General features: G+C 37.7%; 2 protein-coding genes across 2 annotated transcripts; both read left to right on the forward strand.

The window, feature by feature from the left end:
- The first annotated feature begins 927 nt into the window (after nt 1–927).
- On the forward strand, nt 928–10246 carry LOC139935082 (uncharacterized). Its single transcript, XM_071929576.1, has 7 exons — nt 928–1119; nt 2589–3115; nt 4795–4880; nt 5242–5328; nt 5881–5991; nt 6553–6739; nt 7322–10246. Exons 2-7 carry the CDS (start codon nt 2830–2832, stop codon nt 7576–7578), a joined length of 1014 nt encoding a protein of 337 aa, XP_071785677.1. The 5' UTR covers nt 928–1119; nt 2589–2829; the 3' UTR covers nt 7579–10246.
- A 414-nt stretch (nt 10247–10660) lies between these two features.
- Nucleotides 10661–19218, forward strand: LOC139935173 (nuclear exosome regulator NRDE2-like). The gene is made up of 9 exons (XM_071929684.1): nt 10661–10989; nt 11955–12423; nt 12730–13712; nt 14255–14391; nt 15259–15382; nt 15765–17369; nt 17955–18070; nt 18521–18592; nt 19084–19218. The coding sequence occupies exons 1-9, from the start codon at nt 10821–10823 to the stop codon at nt 19216–19218; spliced, it is 3810 nt and encodes a 1269-aa protein (XP_071785785.1). The 5' UTR covers nt 10661–10820.
- The last annotated feature ends 2 nt before the right edge of the window (nt 19219–19220 follow it).

The following is a 19220-nucleotide window of genomic DNA, read 5'->3' on the forward strand; positions in this document are numbered from 1 at the left end:
CACTTGTAGTTGTACTATTCATGACAGCAAATGACTTGCTTTGTCAACGTACCAACGTAACACTTGGGATCTTCTTGCAATTATCCTTTATCACCTTTCCGGCCGGTTTCACAAGAAGCAATTCACGGTGCAATTAAATTCCAATTAGCCCGTTGAAGTTTATAATCAAACCCCTTCATTAAGATATAGGGTGAAAGGTTTAGGAAACAAACAATTATTAGGCAACAAGATCGAACAATTTATTTCAAGAGCAACCATAGGAAAGAGAAGCCTTGGCCAGATCGACCTTTTTAGGCCTACACCATGTACACATAGTTATTTTGTCATGCAAATTTGTATTAAATGGTCGGCCTAAAAACACAATGAAAACACATTATAAAATAAGTTTACATCGAAATTGCTTTAATGATTCAAATTCTGATTGGTGGTAAAATAAGATTCGGTCAAAAATTTACATGAAGCATATTTTGTTATTTTGTTTAAAAAAAAAAAGTTGCCCGCAATATTGAAAACCATGATCGATGCAGCTAAACCCATTCCAACCCAACACAGGCGAGGCCGCCACACGGGGGGCAGGTCGAACTCTGCCATTAGTTTACATGTTGCCATGAAACAGAGACAGACCAGCCTCTTTTGACAGATTGAATGGCACGCACCACTTTCTTGATAGGGGGTTTTAGTCGTTGAGTAAAACATTCTTTGCTTGGAAATGCATCGAGACAGCATTTTCTTCTACTATTTTTGTAATAAAACTTAATGAGTATAATGAAGTGTTTCTCTAGTAGTACGTTTATAAAAGTTTTTGAATTTTGTAAGATTCTAAAAGTTCCTTTCTAAAGACGACTAACCCATTTTGGATTTCAACTTTTTCCAACTTTGCTTAGAAAGTGTCCGTGTGGCATTTTCCTATAACAATCAGCAAACCGCGACACCGGCACGCACGATGTATGCGTTACATGCATCTGCTGAGCATTCAGTCTGTTGTAGTTTTTAGTAAAAAGAAATTTACAAAAAAAGGTTTTATAATGGACAGTGAACAGACATGACAGACGAGGTTGTTGCTGCATGAAATTCAATAGCATAATGGATATCACTATGGATACAATGCACAGTAAAATTGTAAGTATTCTGTGAAGTTACTAATTTACTTACTTGAGTTTACGATGATCATAAATTGTCTCTGAAAATAATGTCTGTGTTTTTACGGTGTGGGATATGCTGTTGTTGAATGGCAATACGTTTATGTCGTTTGTGTGACTGTCTCTTTTTCCTTCTTTCGTATTAGTAATTGTAAGCATGGCCTGCTTTCAGTTTGTCCTTGAGTATCTACTTTAAATGTGTGACTGTTAAATCAACCTTCGAAACTGAAGGAAATAAATTGACATGAAAATCTAGGTTAACCTTTGGGACTGAGTGATAAATATGATAAAGCTGCTGCTGAATTGCTGGCTGTGTCACCATAGAGAATGTCACTCAGTGTCACTTGTCAGTGTTTATTTACTTCTAGAATGAGGCCAGGTTATGACATCTGTTAAAAATTTACATCGTTGTCTGTTGACTCCATTACTTCATTTTGACATATCAATTTGTTTATCTATCAATCATGTTCATGATCACATTGAATAATGGAAGAATAAATTCATTCCTACAGTACAAGTACGGGGTAGGCTAAACCCATCCCTACTCCTTTCGTGGAGACAATATTGGAGCGAACCTCATAGTTCTACTTCTATAGAGTAAACCCAGTCCAAGTATTCTCCTGAGGCGTTGTTCCCCTTTAAACAAAAATTGACATCTGCGGTCCCCTAACAAATTCATGAAAAGAGTAACCGATGGGAGCTTTCATAATGAAATTTGAAAAAAATAGGAGAATATAATTTATTTATTTTTTATCTTCCACTGTGTGAACAAAGAAAATAGATGCGCACTCATGAAATAATAATAATAATAATAATAACCTTACTTATAAAGCGCTTTTTACAAAAGCGATACAAAGCGCTAACGAAATACAATGGCAACAAAAACAAAAGATAAACTACACGCTTTACAGACAAAACAATGCAATTAACAATGATACAATCTAGAGTAACTTAGGATAGAGGTGGGTTTTTAATTGGGATTTGAAGGAACTCAGGGAATTGGCTAAACGAACAGATTGAGGGAGACGATTCCAGCATTTTGGCCCAGTTGCAGCAAAGGCTTTAGATCCTACATTGGTACGTGATCGTGGGGCATTCAATACAACAGCTGAAGTGGATCTTAAATTATACAGAGACTGGCGGGTGTGGAGAAGGTTGCCCAGATAAGTTGGAGCTTGGTTAGAGAGTGATTTATATGTGAGTACTGCGTTCTTATATTCAATCCGTTGCAAAACTGGTAGCCAATGCAGGGTCTGGATGAGAGGTGATGTATGTGTGTATTTCGGTTTCTTGTAGATGAGACGGGCGGCTTGATTTTGAAGGAGCTGTAGTGAGTGCAAGTTCTTTGTTGATGTGGCAATGGCAATTTGCCCAATTATTGAACGAAACAATCATGAAATTGTTTATGAGAAACTAATCAGAGTGTGTTTTCATTACTTCTTTTTGCAGGTTTTACAGACATTTTCCAACCTTTCACTCGGCACTGCTAGAAAAAATGTGTTCACTCTATGAAATGGTGTGACAGCTAAGAGCAACGTTAAAAGGTTCTCGGAATTATACTGCATTCCTCTCACTCCTGTGTCAATGCAAAGACACTTTGTAGAAAATCGTTGAAGCTAAAATAATACCTGACACTATAGACTTCTGCACGTACTTCATACCTGGACGTGTTTTTAAAAAAATATTTAAAATGGGTTGTGGAAGCTCACAGAGTGCATCAACGTCAAGCCTTGGGTCAAACGATAAACTCAAACCAGAGAAATCGCCGTCATCTTTACGGAAAAAAGTCCTGATTTCCCAGAGTGAGTCCAAAATCCGAGATAGCCAGTCATTGGAAGGTGACAACGAGCAGAGACCAGACAGTAGAAGCACGGGGAGAGATAGCGGTATAGATAGCGCTAAGACCACTGATGGTAGTAGTAGGAGAGCTGGGAGGCAGACCACAGATGACGGAAGCCAGTCAAGACAAAACGAAGGTAGGAATGGCACAACTCTAGGAAATTTCAAGGACAAACAGAATTTCAATTGAAAATGTATACAACCTTGAGTTTCTACTATGTGATAGAGTTCAAGAAACCTACTGAATACATCGATAAAATTCATATTTCAAATCAATGATGGGCATCAATGATGGATGTAAATTTTATCACCCTAAAAGTAAAACAAACTGCAGTTGCAACTATTCGAGTTTTGTCATTTTTGTAGTATGATGCATTCTGCATTTGATGTATCAATATATTATTTATAAACTACAGCCCTACTTATATCCGGTATTCCAGGTAATCCTGCTCTAAAATATGAAAAAGCTCAAAAGGTTTCAAACTACAATGCAAAGTAAATTGATAGATTTATCAAATTACATGTATCACCATCATGTTTACTTTGTCCTTTATATCTTGCAACCTATTTTTTAAAACAGTATCAAGCGAATCCCATTGATCAGAATTTGTTCTGTACACCAAAGTCCACTCTTTTGTATTATGTGCTGTTTTCCTAATGTACAAACAAATATAAAAGGCAAGAATGTAAGAGGCAAACAGTTATGAGAGGTGTCCAAATCCTAAGTAAATAGAACCCCAATTGTATTCCATTCATGTCACTACAATCTCTGATAAATAAAGAGAGAGCAGATAACGAGATGTGTTGAGATCGTTTCCCAACTTAACCCCCCCCCCCGACCCCCCCCCCTTGCAATTTAGTGTTATTTACACTGGTGGCAGCCTAAGTAGTTAGTCAAATGTTGGAGACAAAATTAAACTGTTTGCTGAATGCACAGACATGATTGTTCATTTTATAATCAAAGCACGCAGCGTCAAAGAGTGGATTTTTTAAAAGCCTCACTAACTGTACAGGAAGTGAACAGCAGCTGCAGACCAGCGCTCCTCGATGACACTTGAAATTGACGGCTATTTTTGGCCATTTTACGGGTTAGAATTAATCATTTACTTGCAATGTATAATGAGGACATTGTACAGTGTGTGATGGAGGAATCAAAATCAATTTTGTGGTTCATTTGATTTTGAAGGGTTTTGGTTGGAGATATGATTTTAATTAAATTATGTTTGTATTGTAGTTCAAGCATAGAGTGTTTTCTTATGGTTTTTAATTTGATTTTTTTATAGAAGGTTTCAAAATCTTATTTGTTTTCTCATTAGGGATTTTTTTTTATTAAAATATCTATAAAAAAGATAAATAAATTTCTAAAAGTTATGAACATATTTACTTTTAGCCTTTTCCAAGCCTCTTTACGCAAGCACCAGCCCGCTCTGACTTCACGAAGTGCATAGATACTATACCGCACGGCACAAAACAGTACTTGATACCGCGGGGTCGAAGCATGGCTTTTCGAGGTATCAACAAGGTTACAAAACGATGCCGGATCATACGTTTTGTAACCTCATTGATACCGCGAAAAGCCATGCTTTGATCCCGCGGTATCAAATACTGTTTTGTACCGTGCGGTATAGTATCTATGCATTACGTGAAGTCGGAGCGGGCCGGTGCTTGCGTAAAGAGCCTTGGACAAGGCTAGTTTACTTTATATGAGTCTCTCACAGAACAAGATCATCCTGTCCATGAATATTGGCAGAAAAAAACCTGTTATTTATGAGAAGTTTATTTTCAAAATATCACCTTGTGATTCTTTTGTTCACAGTTCCTACTCCTGTTGCCTTTGAAGTCGTCGTCGGAGAAACCAAGGGTCAAAGTATAGTGAAGCAACATCCGCCAAAACGATTACAGGTAAAGCTGTCAATAACAAACCAAATATATACTATCTTCACTTTCTCATTGCATTTGGTTCACGGTAACCCCACAGTTTGATCTTGTAGATTTTGTTAGAACTTAGAAGTTGTCTCAAGTGCTGTTCGTTCTACTATTGCAGAGTAGATTCTTAAAGGCCTTCTTAGTTTTGAAAAGAATTGTCCAGTTTTAAATGGACTACTTTAGCTTAGTGGGTCTATATTTAAACGCAACCTGATCTATGTAGAGGAAGAGTTAGGTATTGCCACTAAAAAGCCATTGCTGCTCAAATTTCATTATGCAATTGCAGCTCATTCTATTAGAAAGCAGATAAGCAGAAGATGTTCTTTTTTTTTTACAGATGAAGATGGTGGATGATGAAGACCGTAAAGTTACAGCTGAAGATTTAGCCACGAGACAAAAACTTGTTGAAGAGAGGAGGTTTCAGGTAATTAGTCTTTTTTTTTTTCAAATAGCTAAGACTTTGCCCTGTGGTTTGTTAAATCACGTGTTTGTTTGTCGGGCAATGAGTTATTCAATTGTTCATTGTTGTTGTGTCCCTTGTCAATTAAGTTGTCTTCTTCTTCTTTGTTGTCTTTGACCTCTTCTTCTTCACCTTCTTCTTCTTCTTTGTCCTCTTCTTCCTCTTTTTTGTTCCTCTCTTTGTTCTTTTTCTTTGTCTTATTTTCTTTTCCGTTCTTCCAGGGTTTTGTTTACAAGCCAGAGCCAGGGATAATATTCCTCTATCTAAGGACAAGAAGAATTAGCTGTTGCAAACTGCTTACCAGCCAAAAGGATCTATGGTAGTAATGAAAAAACAGTTAATGGCCTAAACTTTTGTTCCTAGCAGAGTCTTTCACAAAGGCTAAAATGAGAAAGACTTTGCTCTGGTAGAAATGTCAGGTCATTAACAATGTTGCAAGGACACTTCCATTTAAAAATCACAGCACCTATGAAGAGCACTTCCAATCCAATTTTTCTATTAAACTACATTTTACAGGAGCTACAGAAGCGAGCGCAGAGTGCTAAGCGGACATCAAGAAGACGTAAAGATATCTTAGCAGCCAAAGAGTTTGACACCAACCAAACCACTGAAGCACAACAAAGGAGGGTAGGTAGAATGGACTATTGACAAACAAACAAACAAACAACAACAAACGAACATTAACGGTTGGCCCTTACTGTTTTGGCACATTTGTTACTGTATGGTGCAAAACACATTTGAAGCATTAAAAAGCTGGTTTAAATTTGCATGCCAAGGAAACTTATTAGTTTTTGTTTTTAAACTCAATCAATATTGCTTTGTACACTGGTAGAACATTATTGCTGTTCAAAAGTTTTGATCATTTCATTTAAGTTTGATTGATAGATTGAGTTATTGACTAGTTATGATTGACTGATCATGATTGCTTGATTGATTGACGTTGATTGATGGATTGGTTGAATAATTATCGATTGATTGATCAATTTTTTATTGTTGATTGATTATTGATTGATTTATTTATTTGTTGATTGACTTAATGATTAGTTAATTAATATCATGATTGACTGAACATGATTGTCTCATAGATTGTTTGAATAATTGATCAATTTCTGCATTGATTAATCATTTATTTATATATTGTTAATTGATTAATTAATTAAAACCATGCATGCATTATTTTATCTGAAGCTTGAAGACAAGATTACATCAGCAGAGAAGAACAGAGCGAGACAGAGCGCTGAACTCCAAGCAAAACAAAGGATTCGAGAACTCAAAGCATCGCAGGCGCGGGAGAAGGCAAAACGTCTCAATCAAAATCTTGAAGATGATGTGAACTTTGATGTGGAGAAAGATGAGACGTTTAATGCAGACGATGGTAAGTAGTCGTCTGTTTGGATGTCTGTCTGCTGCTGGAGACATTGATTTTTTTCTACAGGGAGAACTTCTTCAGTCTCCGGAATATTTGATTGTTCGTCTTCCAAGAACTCCATTGTGTAATAGGGAGACAGATTCAGTCTGTTCTTCTTGAGGATTTAATGGATGTTCACACTTTGATTCATAAGAAAAAAAGAGATTTTTTTTGATGGGCATTAAAAATAACGGATCAATTAATTTCATTTTCGTTCAATAGCATGGAGGTTTGCAAAGCTGTTTTAGCAAATGGAAATTCCAGTATTACTCGTGTCAGATTCAAACCAACAACATTTGCCATTCTAGAGCACAGTACACCACCAGACTAGCCCATTAGCTAGAGGCAGTTTAAATCCTATTTAAACAGTGGGTACTGCAACAATTTTTAGAGAATTCAAATTTGCATCAAGGATACAGAGTATTAATTGAGTTTTAACCATATAACTATAGTACTTTGTAGTAATAGTATAATAATTGTTACAAAAAACACATACATGTATATATAACCCTATTAATTATCATTGTTTTAATTTTTTACTTATTAAAGCTGACTCATGGTTGGATGGAACAAACAACAACCCCTTAACCAGCAAGGGCTCAGCATCCACAAACAACTCAGAAAGAATCTACGACGGGCGTAGCAGTCCAACAAAGAAATACCACCCTCTATCGAGTGCTGAGGTGAGAAAGAGACAACACAGCCTCGGCAGTGAAAGCGAGGATGACGAAGGGGCAGCGGGGAGCCAGTGGGCCAGCCATGCAACTGCCAACGCTGATACCCAAGATACCTTCTTTGATGACTAGCTGCTTAATAAAGGCACAGGACACTTTTGGCAATGACTCAAAATAATTGTTCGCATAAAAACTTAATTTGGTACTGAGCAATGGAGAGCTGTTGGTAGTATAAGACACTGTGAGCAACAGCTCCCTCTCATAATGTAGTTTTTGAATAAGGGAGGTAATTTCTCACTCAAATAATAAAGAAAACTTCAGGCCTTCTTTAGGCATCTGAAAGCGCACACATTGTGCGGCAAGGGTGTTTTTTTCTTTCATTATTCTTGCGCAACTTCGATTTAAAATAACTGAGTCTAAATTTTCACAGATTTGTTATTTTATTCATATGTTCAAACACCAAGTGAGACTAATGGTCTTTGACAATTACCAAAAGTGTCCAGTGCCTTTTATGTATTATCCACACACGGCATTTTTTATGTACATTTTGTAAAGTCAGTTTTCTTTCAAACAAAGTTCCAAGCCAAATTCTAAAATATGCACTCTGTCTGTTATTACTAAGTGCAAATATTTTTTATCATAATAAAAAGTTAATAAATGTATTTTTCAAAATAAGATCCTGTTGATACACTTCCTGCATCTTAGCAGGAGTTATGCACATTTTATTTTTCTTAATCTTCTTGGGGAAGTAGTCAAGATGCGTCTCAGTTCTTGTAATTTTGTAAATCCAAATCTTGAGGGGATCAACGCAGAAGGACCTTCATGTATAAATTGATTGCATATTGCCGTATTCATTGATGTCTATTCAAAGCATAGGACTGATTAATACATGCGTCGTACAAGATCTTCATCATGAGAACTGCATCCTGTTTATCCTGCCTTGGATGTCACGCAGACAAAGAAGACAATTTCCTTTTTTCTTTGTCTCTGTGCTTGGCTTTGAAATATTCTCAAAGAAAATAGATTTCACTCATATTATTATAGGGGTTTTAACAAAATGCTAATTGCATGCTTAAGTTCAGAGCTTAAATGACAATTAAAGTCTAGTTCATACCTCACACGACAGTGAAAGCAAAGTGAATTTACTTTCATTGCAAAAACAACCCGTACCGATTTTAACGTCTCAAAATTTTGCTTCATATGAACCAGGCTTGACACAATAAAAGGGGACCACTTTGCATCCATCGCTTAAGCATTTTTTTTCCAATGGTTGCACCTAAAAACCATCCCAAAAAAGCATTTCAATATATGTACCAGGAATATTCATGAAACTGAAACAAGTTTTAGTGTATAGGATTTATTTGATATTTAATTTTTTAATTTTTTTTATTACCTTAAAATTTCAACCAAATAATGGACCGAAAAATCATGTAACTTCATCCATTTTCTTTATGATAATTTGAAGGTGTTTTAATACAAAATATTCCAAAGTTAAGAAATGAATCAACTCCAAATAATTTAAGTCTGGGGCTATATCCAAATTGACAGATACGACTGTTGCTAAGGGTGTTGTTAAGAACAATCTGTATTTCAACCCATGATGACGCACCGATCCATAAGTTGTAGTTGGAGCTGACAATACAGACAAATTCAAAATTTGTTGGATTTTTTGGGGGGTGGTTTCAGATACTTGCCAAGAGGTCGTACTTTCTGTGTTTCTTATTGTCAAATGCTTATAATGTCTGCTTCAAGTTTGTTCAAATACAATTATTTGCTTGACATTTTAATTCTCAGGTTATCCTATGCAAAATTATAATACAATTAGTCTTCACTCTGCTTGTGTTGGAATATACCATTTTCATAACAAGTTCTTCCTAGTCTTATTCCCTGATTGCATTTGCAAACATTGATGCTGATTCTCATTGTACCAGTATAATTTTGTCCTTCCAGCCTCGGTTTGATCTCATTGATGTGAACGTGAGACATACAAGATGGTGCCACCATGCATGATAAGGTTTATGTATGAATTTTGTTTATGTTTTAAATGCAAGGCAAACAAGACATTTTTTTTTCTTCCTGTTTTATAACCTAAAATTATTGCAGTTTTGGACACAGTGGTCCCTTAAATGCACTGGACACTATTGGTAATTACTAAAAATAATTGTTGGCAGAAATAAAATATACTTGGTATTGAGCCAAGAAGAGCAAATTTGCCCTGTAAAGTAACATGTAGTGTTTGAGAAAGAGGAAATTTCACACTCAAATACTAAACGACTTTCTCATGCAAGGTTTATGACTAAGTGAGCCCAAGTCTTCACAGATTTAAGTTATTTTATGCATGATAATATGTTGGGATACACCAAGTGTCATTATTGGTCTCAAGTAATTTTGAGGAATTTTCCATGGATTTGATTTCAAGACCTCAGATTTAGAATTTGAGGTCTCGAAATCAAGCATCTGAAAGCACACATATGTGACAAGGGTGTTTTTTCTTTCATTATTATTTCGCAACTTTGACGGCTAATTGAGTTTAAATTTTCACAGGTTTGTTCTTTTGTGCATATGTTGAGATGTGAGAAGACTGGTCTTTGACAATTACCAATAGTGTCCAGTGTCTTCAAACGGGTTCTCAAGATTACAAATTTGGTCCTTAATCTATGGTCAAACACACTTACTTAAAACTTACTGAATCAGTATTTGTGGTTGCAAAAAAAATATTCAAGACTTTCATGTTGGAATCTTTTTAAATTTCCATTGTAAATAAAATCATTAAAACTATTGCTGTGCATTATTCCATCCATCCTTTTTCTTTTGGCTGAAATGTTCTATTATTATGATAAACCACACTGCATTGTGTATTATTTATAGTAAGAGTGTTTATATATTCATATTTGCTGTTTATGGCTTATAATATTTCTTAATAAAGTAATTGCGTTCAAGTCAAAAATATAGTTAAATTGCTGTTTATTACAAGTCATGGTTATTGTGTGTGTCTTTTTTAGTTTTTTTGAAGGGTAAAGGGAAACCAATTTAAGAGATTGGTAAAAAGACACACGAACATACCGACTGAAAACAAATCAATCAAAAAGTCTCTTGCCGCGCTCAAAATGATAAACCAAACTCATTATTATTCATGAGCCTCCTTGAACTTTTGGAAAAGTACCGAAGTCTGTGTCGCGTTTCCACCAAGAGAGGGCGCTAACCTAACAAGATGTCAGCCTCCACCAAACATGTCGGAAGCAAACGTTTCTGAAAGAAGTTGGTTACAAATATATAATTAAATGGTACATCATGTTTAAGAAAAGTATGCGAACGTTTGAATAGACGTCGCATATTATTCACGGTTATCATTAGTGTATTAAAATACGTTGAAAATGTCACGCAAACCGTTATTTCCGAGTGCAAACACAAGACTTGATCAAGTGCGAGATGCCATTTCGCCTTCCGCAGCAGAATCATTACTCGAGATTAATGATACAACCAAAGTTAGTTTAATTTCGACTGGTGTTGTGCAAAGCACATCGTCTGAAATACAACAAATAGGTATGTTACATAACCATGTTTATTTATTTAATTTGGGGAAACTTATACGTTGTCTTGTGCCTAGAAGACAATTAAATAACAGCAAGAAAAGAGTTGAGAAAAAACTGAATTATTTATGTATCTTTGGCTTTTTAGGGAAGTTAAGTTTGCTAGCCCCATCCTCATTTTTTCAAGGATTGCAAGTGGATTCAAGGTACTTTTTATGCAATGGTAATTGTCAAAGACCAGTCTTCTCACTTGCTGTTTCTCAAACATATGCATAAAATAACAAACCTGTGAAAATTTGAGCTTGATTGTTCGTCGGAGTTGCGAGATAACTATGAAGAGAAAAAAAACGCTTATCACACGAATATGTGTGCTTTCAGATGCTTGATTTCGGGACCTCAAATTCTAAACTTGAGGTCTCGAAATCAAATTCGTGGAAAATTACTTCTTTCTCGAAAATTACTCCACTTCAGAGGGAGCCGTTTCTCACAATGTTTTATACCATCAACCTCTCCCATTACTCGTCACCAAGTAAAGTTTTATGCTAATAATTATTTTGAGTAATTACCAATAGTGTCCACTGCCTTTAAATGTAGCTTTATATTCCTAATGATTGATAATGGAACTTCACACCAACTTATTTAAGCAGTTCAGTAAAAAAAACACAAGGGAAACTGACCGGGTAGAACTTCAAAGACAATGAAGAAATTTCATTCTTTTAGTTTTAACAGGAGAGAAACTCCCAAGAATTACAAAAAAAACACCCGGTCAGGTACGGACTGAAAACCCAGCTCCACTTTATGGCCGATTCTTTTTTTATTCAATCATACTGTATTTACAATATTAAATGTAAAATGCAATTTTAGATAGAACAAGTCTCTTACCTTGATAAGTGAAGAAGTGATAGTTGGTTGCAGTAACCGTCCCTTAAATTTAAACTTAGATATTTAACATAAGTGTCGTGTTATTCATTTTTCTAGACAATTTAGACTGGCTGACTAACCAGAGCTTTCGTAGTGATGATGCAATCACCATTGCAAAGCAGCATGCAGTTAAAACGGATGAATACGACAGGGAGGCAGTCCGTCAAGTTTCTTCACTCCATCAGAAACACAAGGCTGAGGAATCTAACTCTAGTGAAGATTCAAGCCAAGATAACAACACTGAGTCGAACTCAAAATCAAGCATTGCTCAACTTGAAAAAGACCATCACAAATCAAGGTCCATTTCTCATCATTCACACAAAAAGAGCAAAAAACACAAACATAAAAGAGACTATGAGTACAGCTCTGATGATAGAAAGCAGAAACAAAGTCATCATCGTGATAGACACCACAGAGATAAGAAGAAGAAATCTCACAGGAAGAAAAAGAGGAGGAGAGATGACTCAAGCAGCTCTAGCAGCGATGAGAGAAACAGTGTCGCAAACTCCACACACGGGTCTGAAAAGTAGGCAAATTGTTTTGATAAATTATATAAAATAATTTATATAAACTTTCCATCTTTTGTTTTTTTGCCATTTACTGATCATACTGATGCAAAGTTGTATCGCAGTTTTTACAGGAGCTCCTTAGGCAGAAACAAATCCACAGAAGCCTTTTGTAAGCAAAGGTCACATTGTTTATTAGACATTTATACACCTAAAGAAATCCCTTAAAAATCCCCAGTTGCTCATCAATGATCAAGTTAAGATTTTCGGTTTGCATTTATTTACTTGTTTTTTTTTCTTCTAAACTTTCTGTTGTCTTTCTACAGAACCGTCCCAGCAATTGAAGAATTCTGTATTGATGTCAAAGCTAATCGGAACAATCTCTGTTTTGACAGTCTTCATTTCACCGACACGGTTGCCTACCATCGTCTCGGTCACTCGTGTCTTGGGCTCGACAAACGCCGTCAGAACGTGACTTGGAAAGATGTCAAACCAAAGAAGAAACAAAAAGAAGGGTCAATGGGTTTCAGATACTTCACCTCAGCTCCACTTGAGGTAAATGAAGATGCGGTTGACACGGGGGCAAACCCTGGAGCAACTAATCCACTAAGGTTGCACTCAACAAACGATTCCCTATCGTACATCCCAATAGTTGATCCTGGCAGCAGCCGAGCAAAGCCAGAGTGTGATCCTCTTGGAGTCTACGATCAATCTACCCGAGCATATCTTCAGCCTAGTACCACTTTGAACCCTTCCTTTCTACCCCTGGTTAAGTCTGAAACATCCACCAGCCCAGCAACTCACACTACTGCACACTACAACAGACATTTACATGACAACCCACTAGATGTTCATATGTGGCTTGAGTTTGTCAGATTTCAAGACTCCACTGAGTATGATAAACTAGTTCCGACCGGTTCCAACCAGTCCCAGCAGGATAGCGACTCAAGTAAGATGAGCAGTAATAGGCGAAGAACGGCCAAACTGATTGCTGAGAGGAAGCTTGCGATACTTGACAAGGCTCTACTGAGGAATCCGAACAGTGTCCCGTTACATCTTGAGCAGCTGAAGATCGGAAAAGAATTATGGGATGTATCAGAGCAGATGAAACAATGGGAGAGGCTTCTTCGGTTGAATCCTGATGATGTGTTTTTGTGTAAGGAGTATCTTCTCTTCCATCAGACCTGTTTTTCTAGATTCTCAGTTTCCAAGGTGGCTGGGCTGTATGGAAAATGCTTTACAGCTTTGACTTCTAGGTTGGCAGAACTCGATGAAGATGAGACTTCCGATATGGAGAAACACTTACTGGGTAAGTTTGACCTTTCTTATCCATTGAAGTGAAAGACAATACTAATGGGAGACTTTCAGGACGCTTGGTGGCAGCAGACTTACCAGGTAAAATCCATTGTTCTCGGTCATGTGCGCATGCTCAGAACTACGTAAACAATGGAAATTTACCTGGTAAGACTGCTGCCACCTAGCGTCCCAAAGTCTCCCATTGTATATAACAATAATGAGGAGCTGTATGGTCAAATTCAGTTTTGTGATCACTCATTTTCAAAATTGATTAAGTGATTGACTGATGGATTGATTTAAAAAGACATCAGTGATTGACCAGAAATGCCCTAAAAGTAACAGTTTACAAAGTTCAAAGTGTAAACAGAATGAAAGTGAACGAACTATTTTTGTCTCTAATCTGAAGTAAAAATGTCTATAATGCCATTTTATCTGATTACTGTTTATCAAGATCATTGGAACAAGAAGAAAATTGTTGAGAGTGTTCAGCCAGTTTTTCTTTTTTCCCAGTTGCCCAAAATTATGTTTGCAATTTTTGTGCCCTGATCAACGTAGATCTGTTTGTTGGCTTATGTCATTTCTGGAGGCAGTCCGGTCATACAGAGAAAGCTGTGGCAGCGTACCAGGCTATGATTGAACTCAACTGCTTCTGTCCATCAGATATACAGCAAGACACTCACCTTGAGGGACAGGTAATTGTAACATTCAAATCTGTATTTAATTCCTTCACATCGGATTTGAGTATATAGGCCTGAGCCAAACTTTTCTGGGCTGGCCTCTGTATGCTAGATGCAACAATATGCACCAAATGGTAATAGTTGTTGTAATCTGTTGCATTTGGCAGCCAATTCAGATGTCTTTCTTTGGATGAATTTGTTGCATTTAGCAGTCAAGTGACTCACTTCATATTGGTGTTGCATTTTGTTGTATTTGGCAGTAAACTCAAACTCATATTGTTGCATTTGGCAGAGTTGATGGTCCTACCTATTAGGCATGTCACCACTACACTTATATGTATACTGTTGCATTTAGCAAAGCAAACACCCTTGCTCAGTCCTAACAAAAACAACGTGCCTGCACAATGCAACAAAATCCCTTGTTGCATTCTGTTGCATTTGGTATGGTTCTCTACTGTTTTACATTCTGTTGTATTTGGCAGGGTATGTTGAGGGAGCCTAATAGTTGTTTGGGTTGTACGGAACAACTTTTTTTGCTGACAGTAGGATGGCTGACATGTATATCGGCCGGGACATTCCATTGTTTAGTGTGCACCTAACCATGCTAGGTTTTTTTTTCCCTGTACACAGAGGGCAGAAGGTACTGGTAATCACGCTCGTAATGTCCCTTTTCTCGTTGATATTATTTCAAAATGAATGATACTTCAAATATCAAGTAAAATACAAGATAATTTCACAGACTTTGAACATTCTTTATTAAAGTTCTGCTCTAACCAAACACAGTCAGCTTTAACAATAGAGTGTGCTTTCCGCCCTACAAAGTTCAATATTCAAATCCATTCAGTTACGTCAAACTTTGATGGGTAATTATTTTTTTGCCAGGTTGCCTTTCTGGAGACCTTCTGGGATAGTTCCAAGCCACGTTTTGGAGAGAAAGAGGCCAAAGGATGGGCAAACTGGATGCAGAAGAAATCACGAGGAGGATGGGAGGAAGTTAAGATGCCTCGTAAGTGCAACTTTTGCCAACATTTTAAAATGTTCAATGAGGTCACATTTCAAATTATGGTCTGTCCACTTTTGATGATATTCAACCCAATTTAATTTAACCTTTTACCTGGCATAATAAAGCCATGTTTAAATTTTCAATCTGAAAGAGTATCAAATAAAGTGTCATTTTACACCATTTTAACAGGAGGTTAGAGACCTGTAATTTGTCCCCAATTTTATGAGGATTCTATTGGAAAATGAGCGCATCACAAAACTCAATTTGCCATCTTCAACAAAAATGTGTTAGCTTGAAGATCAAAATATAAACTACAAATTACAACTACTACTAGAAATGACTTTTGTTTTGACGTTGCTTTATAACTCTGAATTATATTTAATAGAAGTTAGTGAAGTCGATGATGAGCCATCAAGCCCAACAGCAACCTTGACTGACATACCCCTGTGGCAGGCCTGGGTGCAAGAGGAGATCTCCAGAGAAGCTCAACAGTTTGCCCCTTGGAGTCCCGACGAGACCAAGGGAGAAACTGAAGACGATTGTGAGGATCCGGAGCGTATGGTCCTCTTTGATGACATCAGTCAAGTTCTGTTCAGACTAACCTCTCATCAGGAGAAGCAATTCCAACTCGTCTGTCACTTCCTGGAGTTTCTAGACGTATCAGTTCCTCCCTGTTTGGTTGGAAAGGAAGGCTCGGACACGTTACAGCTTTATCTAGACCAGCCAAGCCAGATACTCTCCTCTGTGAAGACTTCCGTTGGTGTTGGTAAGCTGCCGTCGGGATGTTCAGGAATAGCTAGCAACTGTAGGTCCTTAGAGCAAATGACAAATGCTACTTCTGTAAAGTTAATTGTTGAAGATGCTAGCATGGACTACAGAATATTGGAAGATTTTGTGGAGGAGGTATTTCAGCAAATAACACCGGTGTTTCATGAACCGGCTTGCACGCAGCTTTTGTTGATGAGGCTCGACTGTAGAATGCAAAGAGCACTGATTGCAAAAGATAAGAAACAGCAAAGGAAGAAAGTGAAGGAAGCCAAGAGGTTTGCCAAGAAGCTGCTTAGCCAGGAGGAGAATCGCAATAATTTAGATCTGTGGGCTTCTCTAGCTAGATGGGAGGGGACAATGGGGAACACAGAAGAGGCGCAACGTGTACTACAGACAGCTCTCAGATTTTGTGGGCAGCCACAAACCAAGAGAGACAAACAGGCAGCTACGAGGCTTGTGCAAACATTTACTGAGCTGTTTCTCTGCTTTCAGTCCAAATCATCTAATGTTGTTGTCGGACAGGAAAACAATGTAGAAGTCCTAAATGTGTTGACAACGCTCGGGGAAGGGATGGCGTACATTCCTCTGAAAGATATTCCAAGTCAGAGTGTGTCCTCCGTAAGACTCCTTAAAGCAAGGAGGAATTATCAAGAGACAATCACAGAGGTATTGGCCACTTACTCAAGGAGTGATAGTCAAGACACTGATGCAGCAGAGAGGATGAAGTGGTTAATCCCATCCGGAACACATGCTGTGCATCTCACTCTGTGTTTTGCAATCTTCCAATACCTCACTGTGGGTATGCAGGCAGCGTCTGTTGTTTTCGAGTCCAGTCTGTCGTCACTGAAAAAAGGAAAGCTCACAGACAACTTTATTGTTCAACAGCTTAGATTGGATCAGGAGCTAATAACTGAAGCCTATGTCGGACTGTTGTCCGCTCATGTGTACAGTAACCCCACTCCGTTAGGCTCCTTGAGGAACCTTCTTAAGATTTCCATGGATGATTTTCCGACCAACCCAACCTTACTGGAGGCATTTATCATCTCCGAGTCCAAGTCACACATTGCTGGGCGAGTAAGACGATATTTTGATCGAGTGACCAGACAAAAGGATAGTCTTGTGCAGTGGTTGTTTGCCATCAGGGCTGAGATGCTGAGACAGGAGGCGCTGGTTACTTATGCAGCGGCTGGAATGGAGACTGTACATGGCCAACAAAATGAAGGTAATTCAAAAGCTGCTTTTTCTAAAAAACTAAGTATTTTATTCCTCTCTCTCTGCCTTGTATAACAATATACACTGAACTTCATCTTAAAATCTCAAAGTTATAAAGAAATCTTTGCAATTCTATCTTACACTTGTTTTTTCACTTAACTGACACTGTCTTTTAACGATGACTTCATATAATCAATCAACCACAAAAAAGCAAGTTCGAGTGGGCGCATTTAGTCACCCCGTGGTTGACCACTGACTAGTGAAGTACTTGCACAGTGGCGTACTCACAAAAAATTGCATTTGGATGTCTAGTCAACCAACGGTACTCAACACTTCCTTTGCCCTTCGCCATTTTGCTACAGTATCACTGGATCCCCTTTGCGTTTTACACAAGTTAGTATGAAAAACAACAACCGGGATTAGGGAAGCAACCATGGTCCTGAGGCTGGTTCCACAGTAGTCAACCAATGGTCCACCAGCCTTGGTTTGAATCAAAATAATGAACCTTAAGTTAACCATGGTGCGCACTCCATCTTGCTGCACACATGTAGTTCAGACAATCATTCTAACATTTTACTTTTTGTGTTTAATCTAGTACCGATGTCTGAGACCGGGATCAGTAATCGGATCCGTTCCTTGTTCCAGAGAGCAACTGAGTCCCAGACTGCTCGTCATTGTGTTCTTCTTTGGAGAATGTACATGCAGTTTGAGGTAATCATGACAAGCCATCACTAGGTGGCAGCAGATAATAACTAATTCTTATAGAGCGCATTTTGCAATAACTGTATCAATGCACATTAAATTAGTGCCCTGGTCATTGAGCCAATAACATTCCTTTAATCTCAGCTCCCTGGGGAGTGTACAGCCCTGGGTTATCGTGGTGCTCCAGAGGCTTTTTCATACACAATATCAACCTCTACACTCACAAGTACCCATGTATACCCCTGGTTGAAGAGTAGCAATTGTAGTCAAGCATGTTGCTCAAGGACACAAGTGTCATGACCGGGATTTGAACCCACACTCCAAACCCCTAGAACTTAACTTCAATGCTCTAAACCACTCGACCATGACACCCTTACAGCCTTTCAAATGAATTTTTGATAGTAAGTTTTATGAGTACTCCATGATTGTGAGACAATCTTTGTGTTTTTGTGTCTCCAGATGCAGCAGGGTAACCCAAAACGAGCTGAGGCAATATTCTACAGTGCTCTACAACACTGCCCTTGGGCCAAGGTAGGTTTAATGTCAATGTAAGAATGTCACACAGTTATCTTTACATATTGTCTTATCATGGACATGTTGTGCAATCATAGTTATATGTAATAGCCTGACATTTCGACCCGAGCAGAGTAAAAGTCTGTAATTAACAAATAAGGAATCAGCTAAAAATATACCTGTTCTTATCCCATTTATTTTGAAATTGATTTCCTTTATGATAATGCTCTTTGGAAACGTCCACAGAAACATGCCTTGGTCATGAGGTGACGTCGCTGGTAAAACAGGGAACTTAACTAAAAGGATTCATTTTCTTGTCATAGCCAGGTGTTTTATGTGGTGCAACGATTCTTTACATATCTTGTTTCAACAGTGACACCATTATGTATTTGAAGCAACATTTTACATGGCAGTACAATTTGAAAACTACTTCCAATAAAATGACAAAACTAATTGACCATTAGTACAGGGAGGTGGTTTTCATCGTTTTCTTGTCATTGCTGTTGCAGGTGTTGTATGTGGATGCAGTAAGGCATCAACCATTGAAGCTTCAAGACTGTCAAGATCTGCTCATTGAGAAGGAGCTTCATATCCGTGCTCCTCTTGAAGAAGTAGAACTACTGATGAAGAGTAGACCCAGTTAGAC

This window comes from Asterias amurensis, chromosome 1 (genome assembly GCF_032118995.1).
Source record: "Asterias amurensis chromosome 1, ASM3211899v1".
Classification (NCBI taxonomy): Eukaryota; Metazoa; Echinodermata; class Asteroidea; order Forcipulatida; family Asteriidae; genus Asterias; species Asterias amurensis.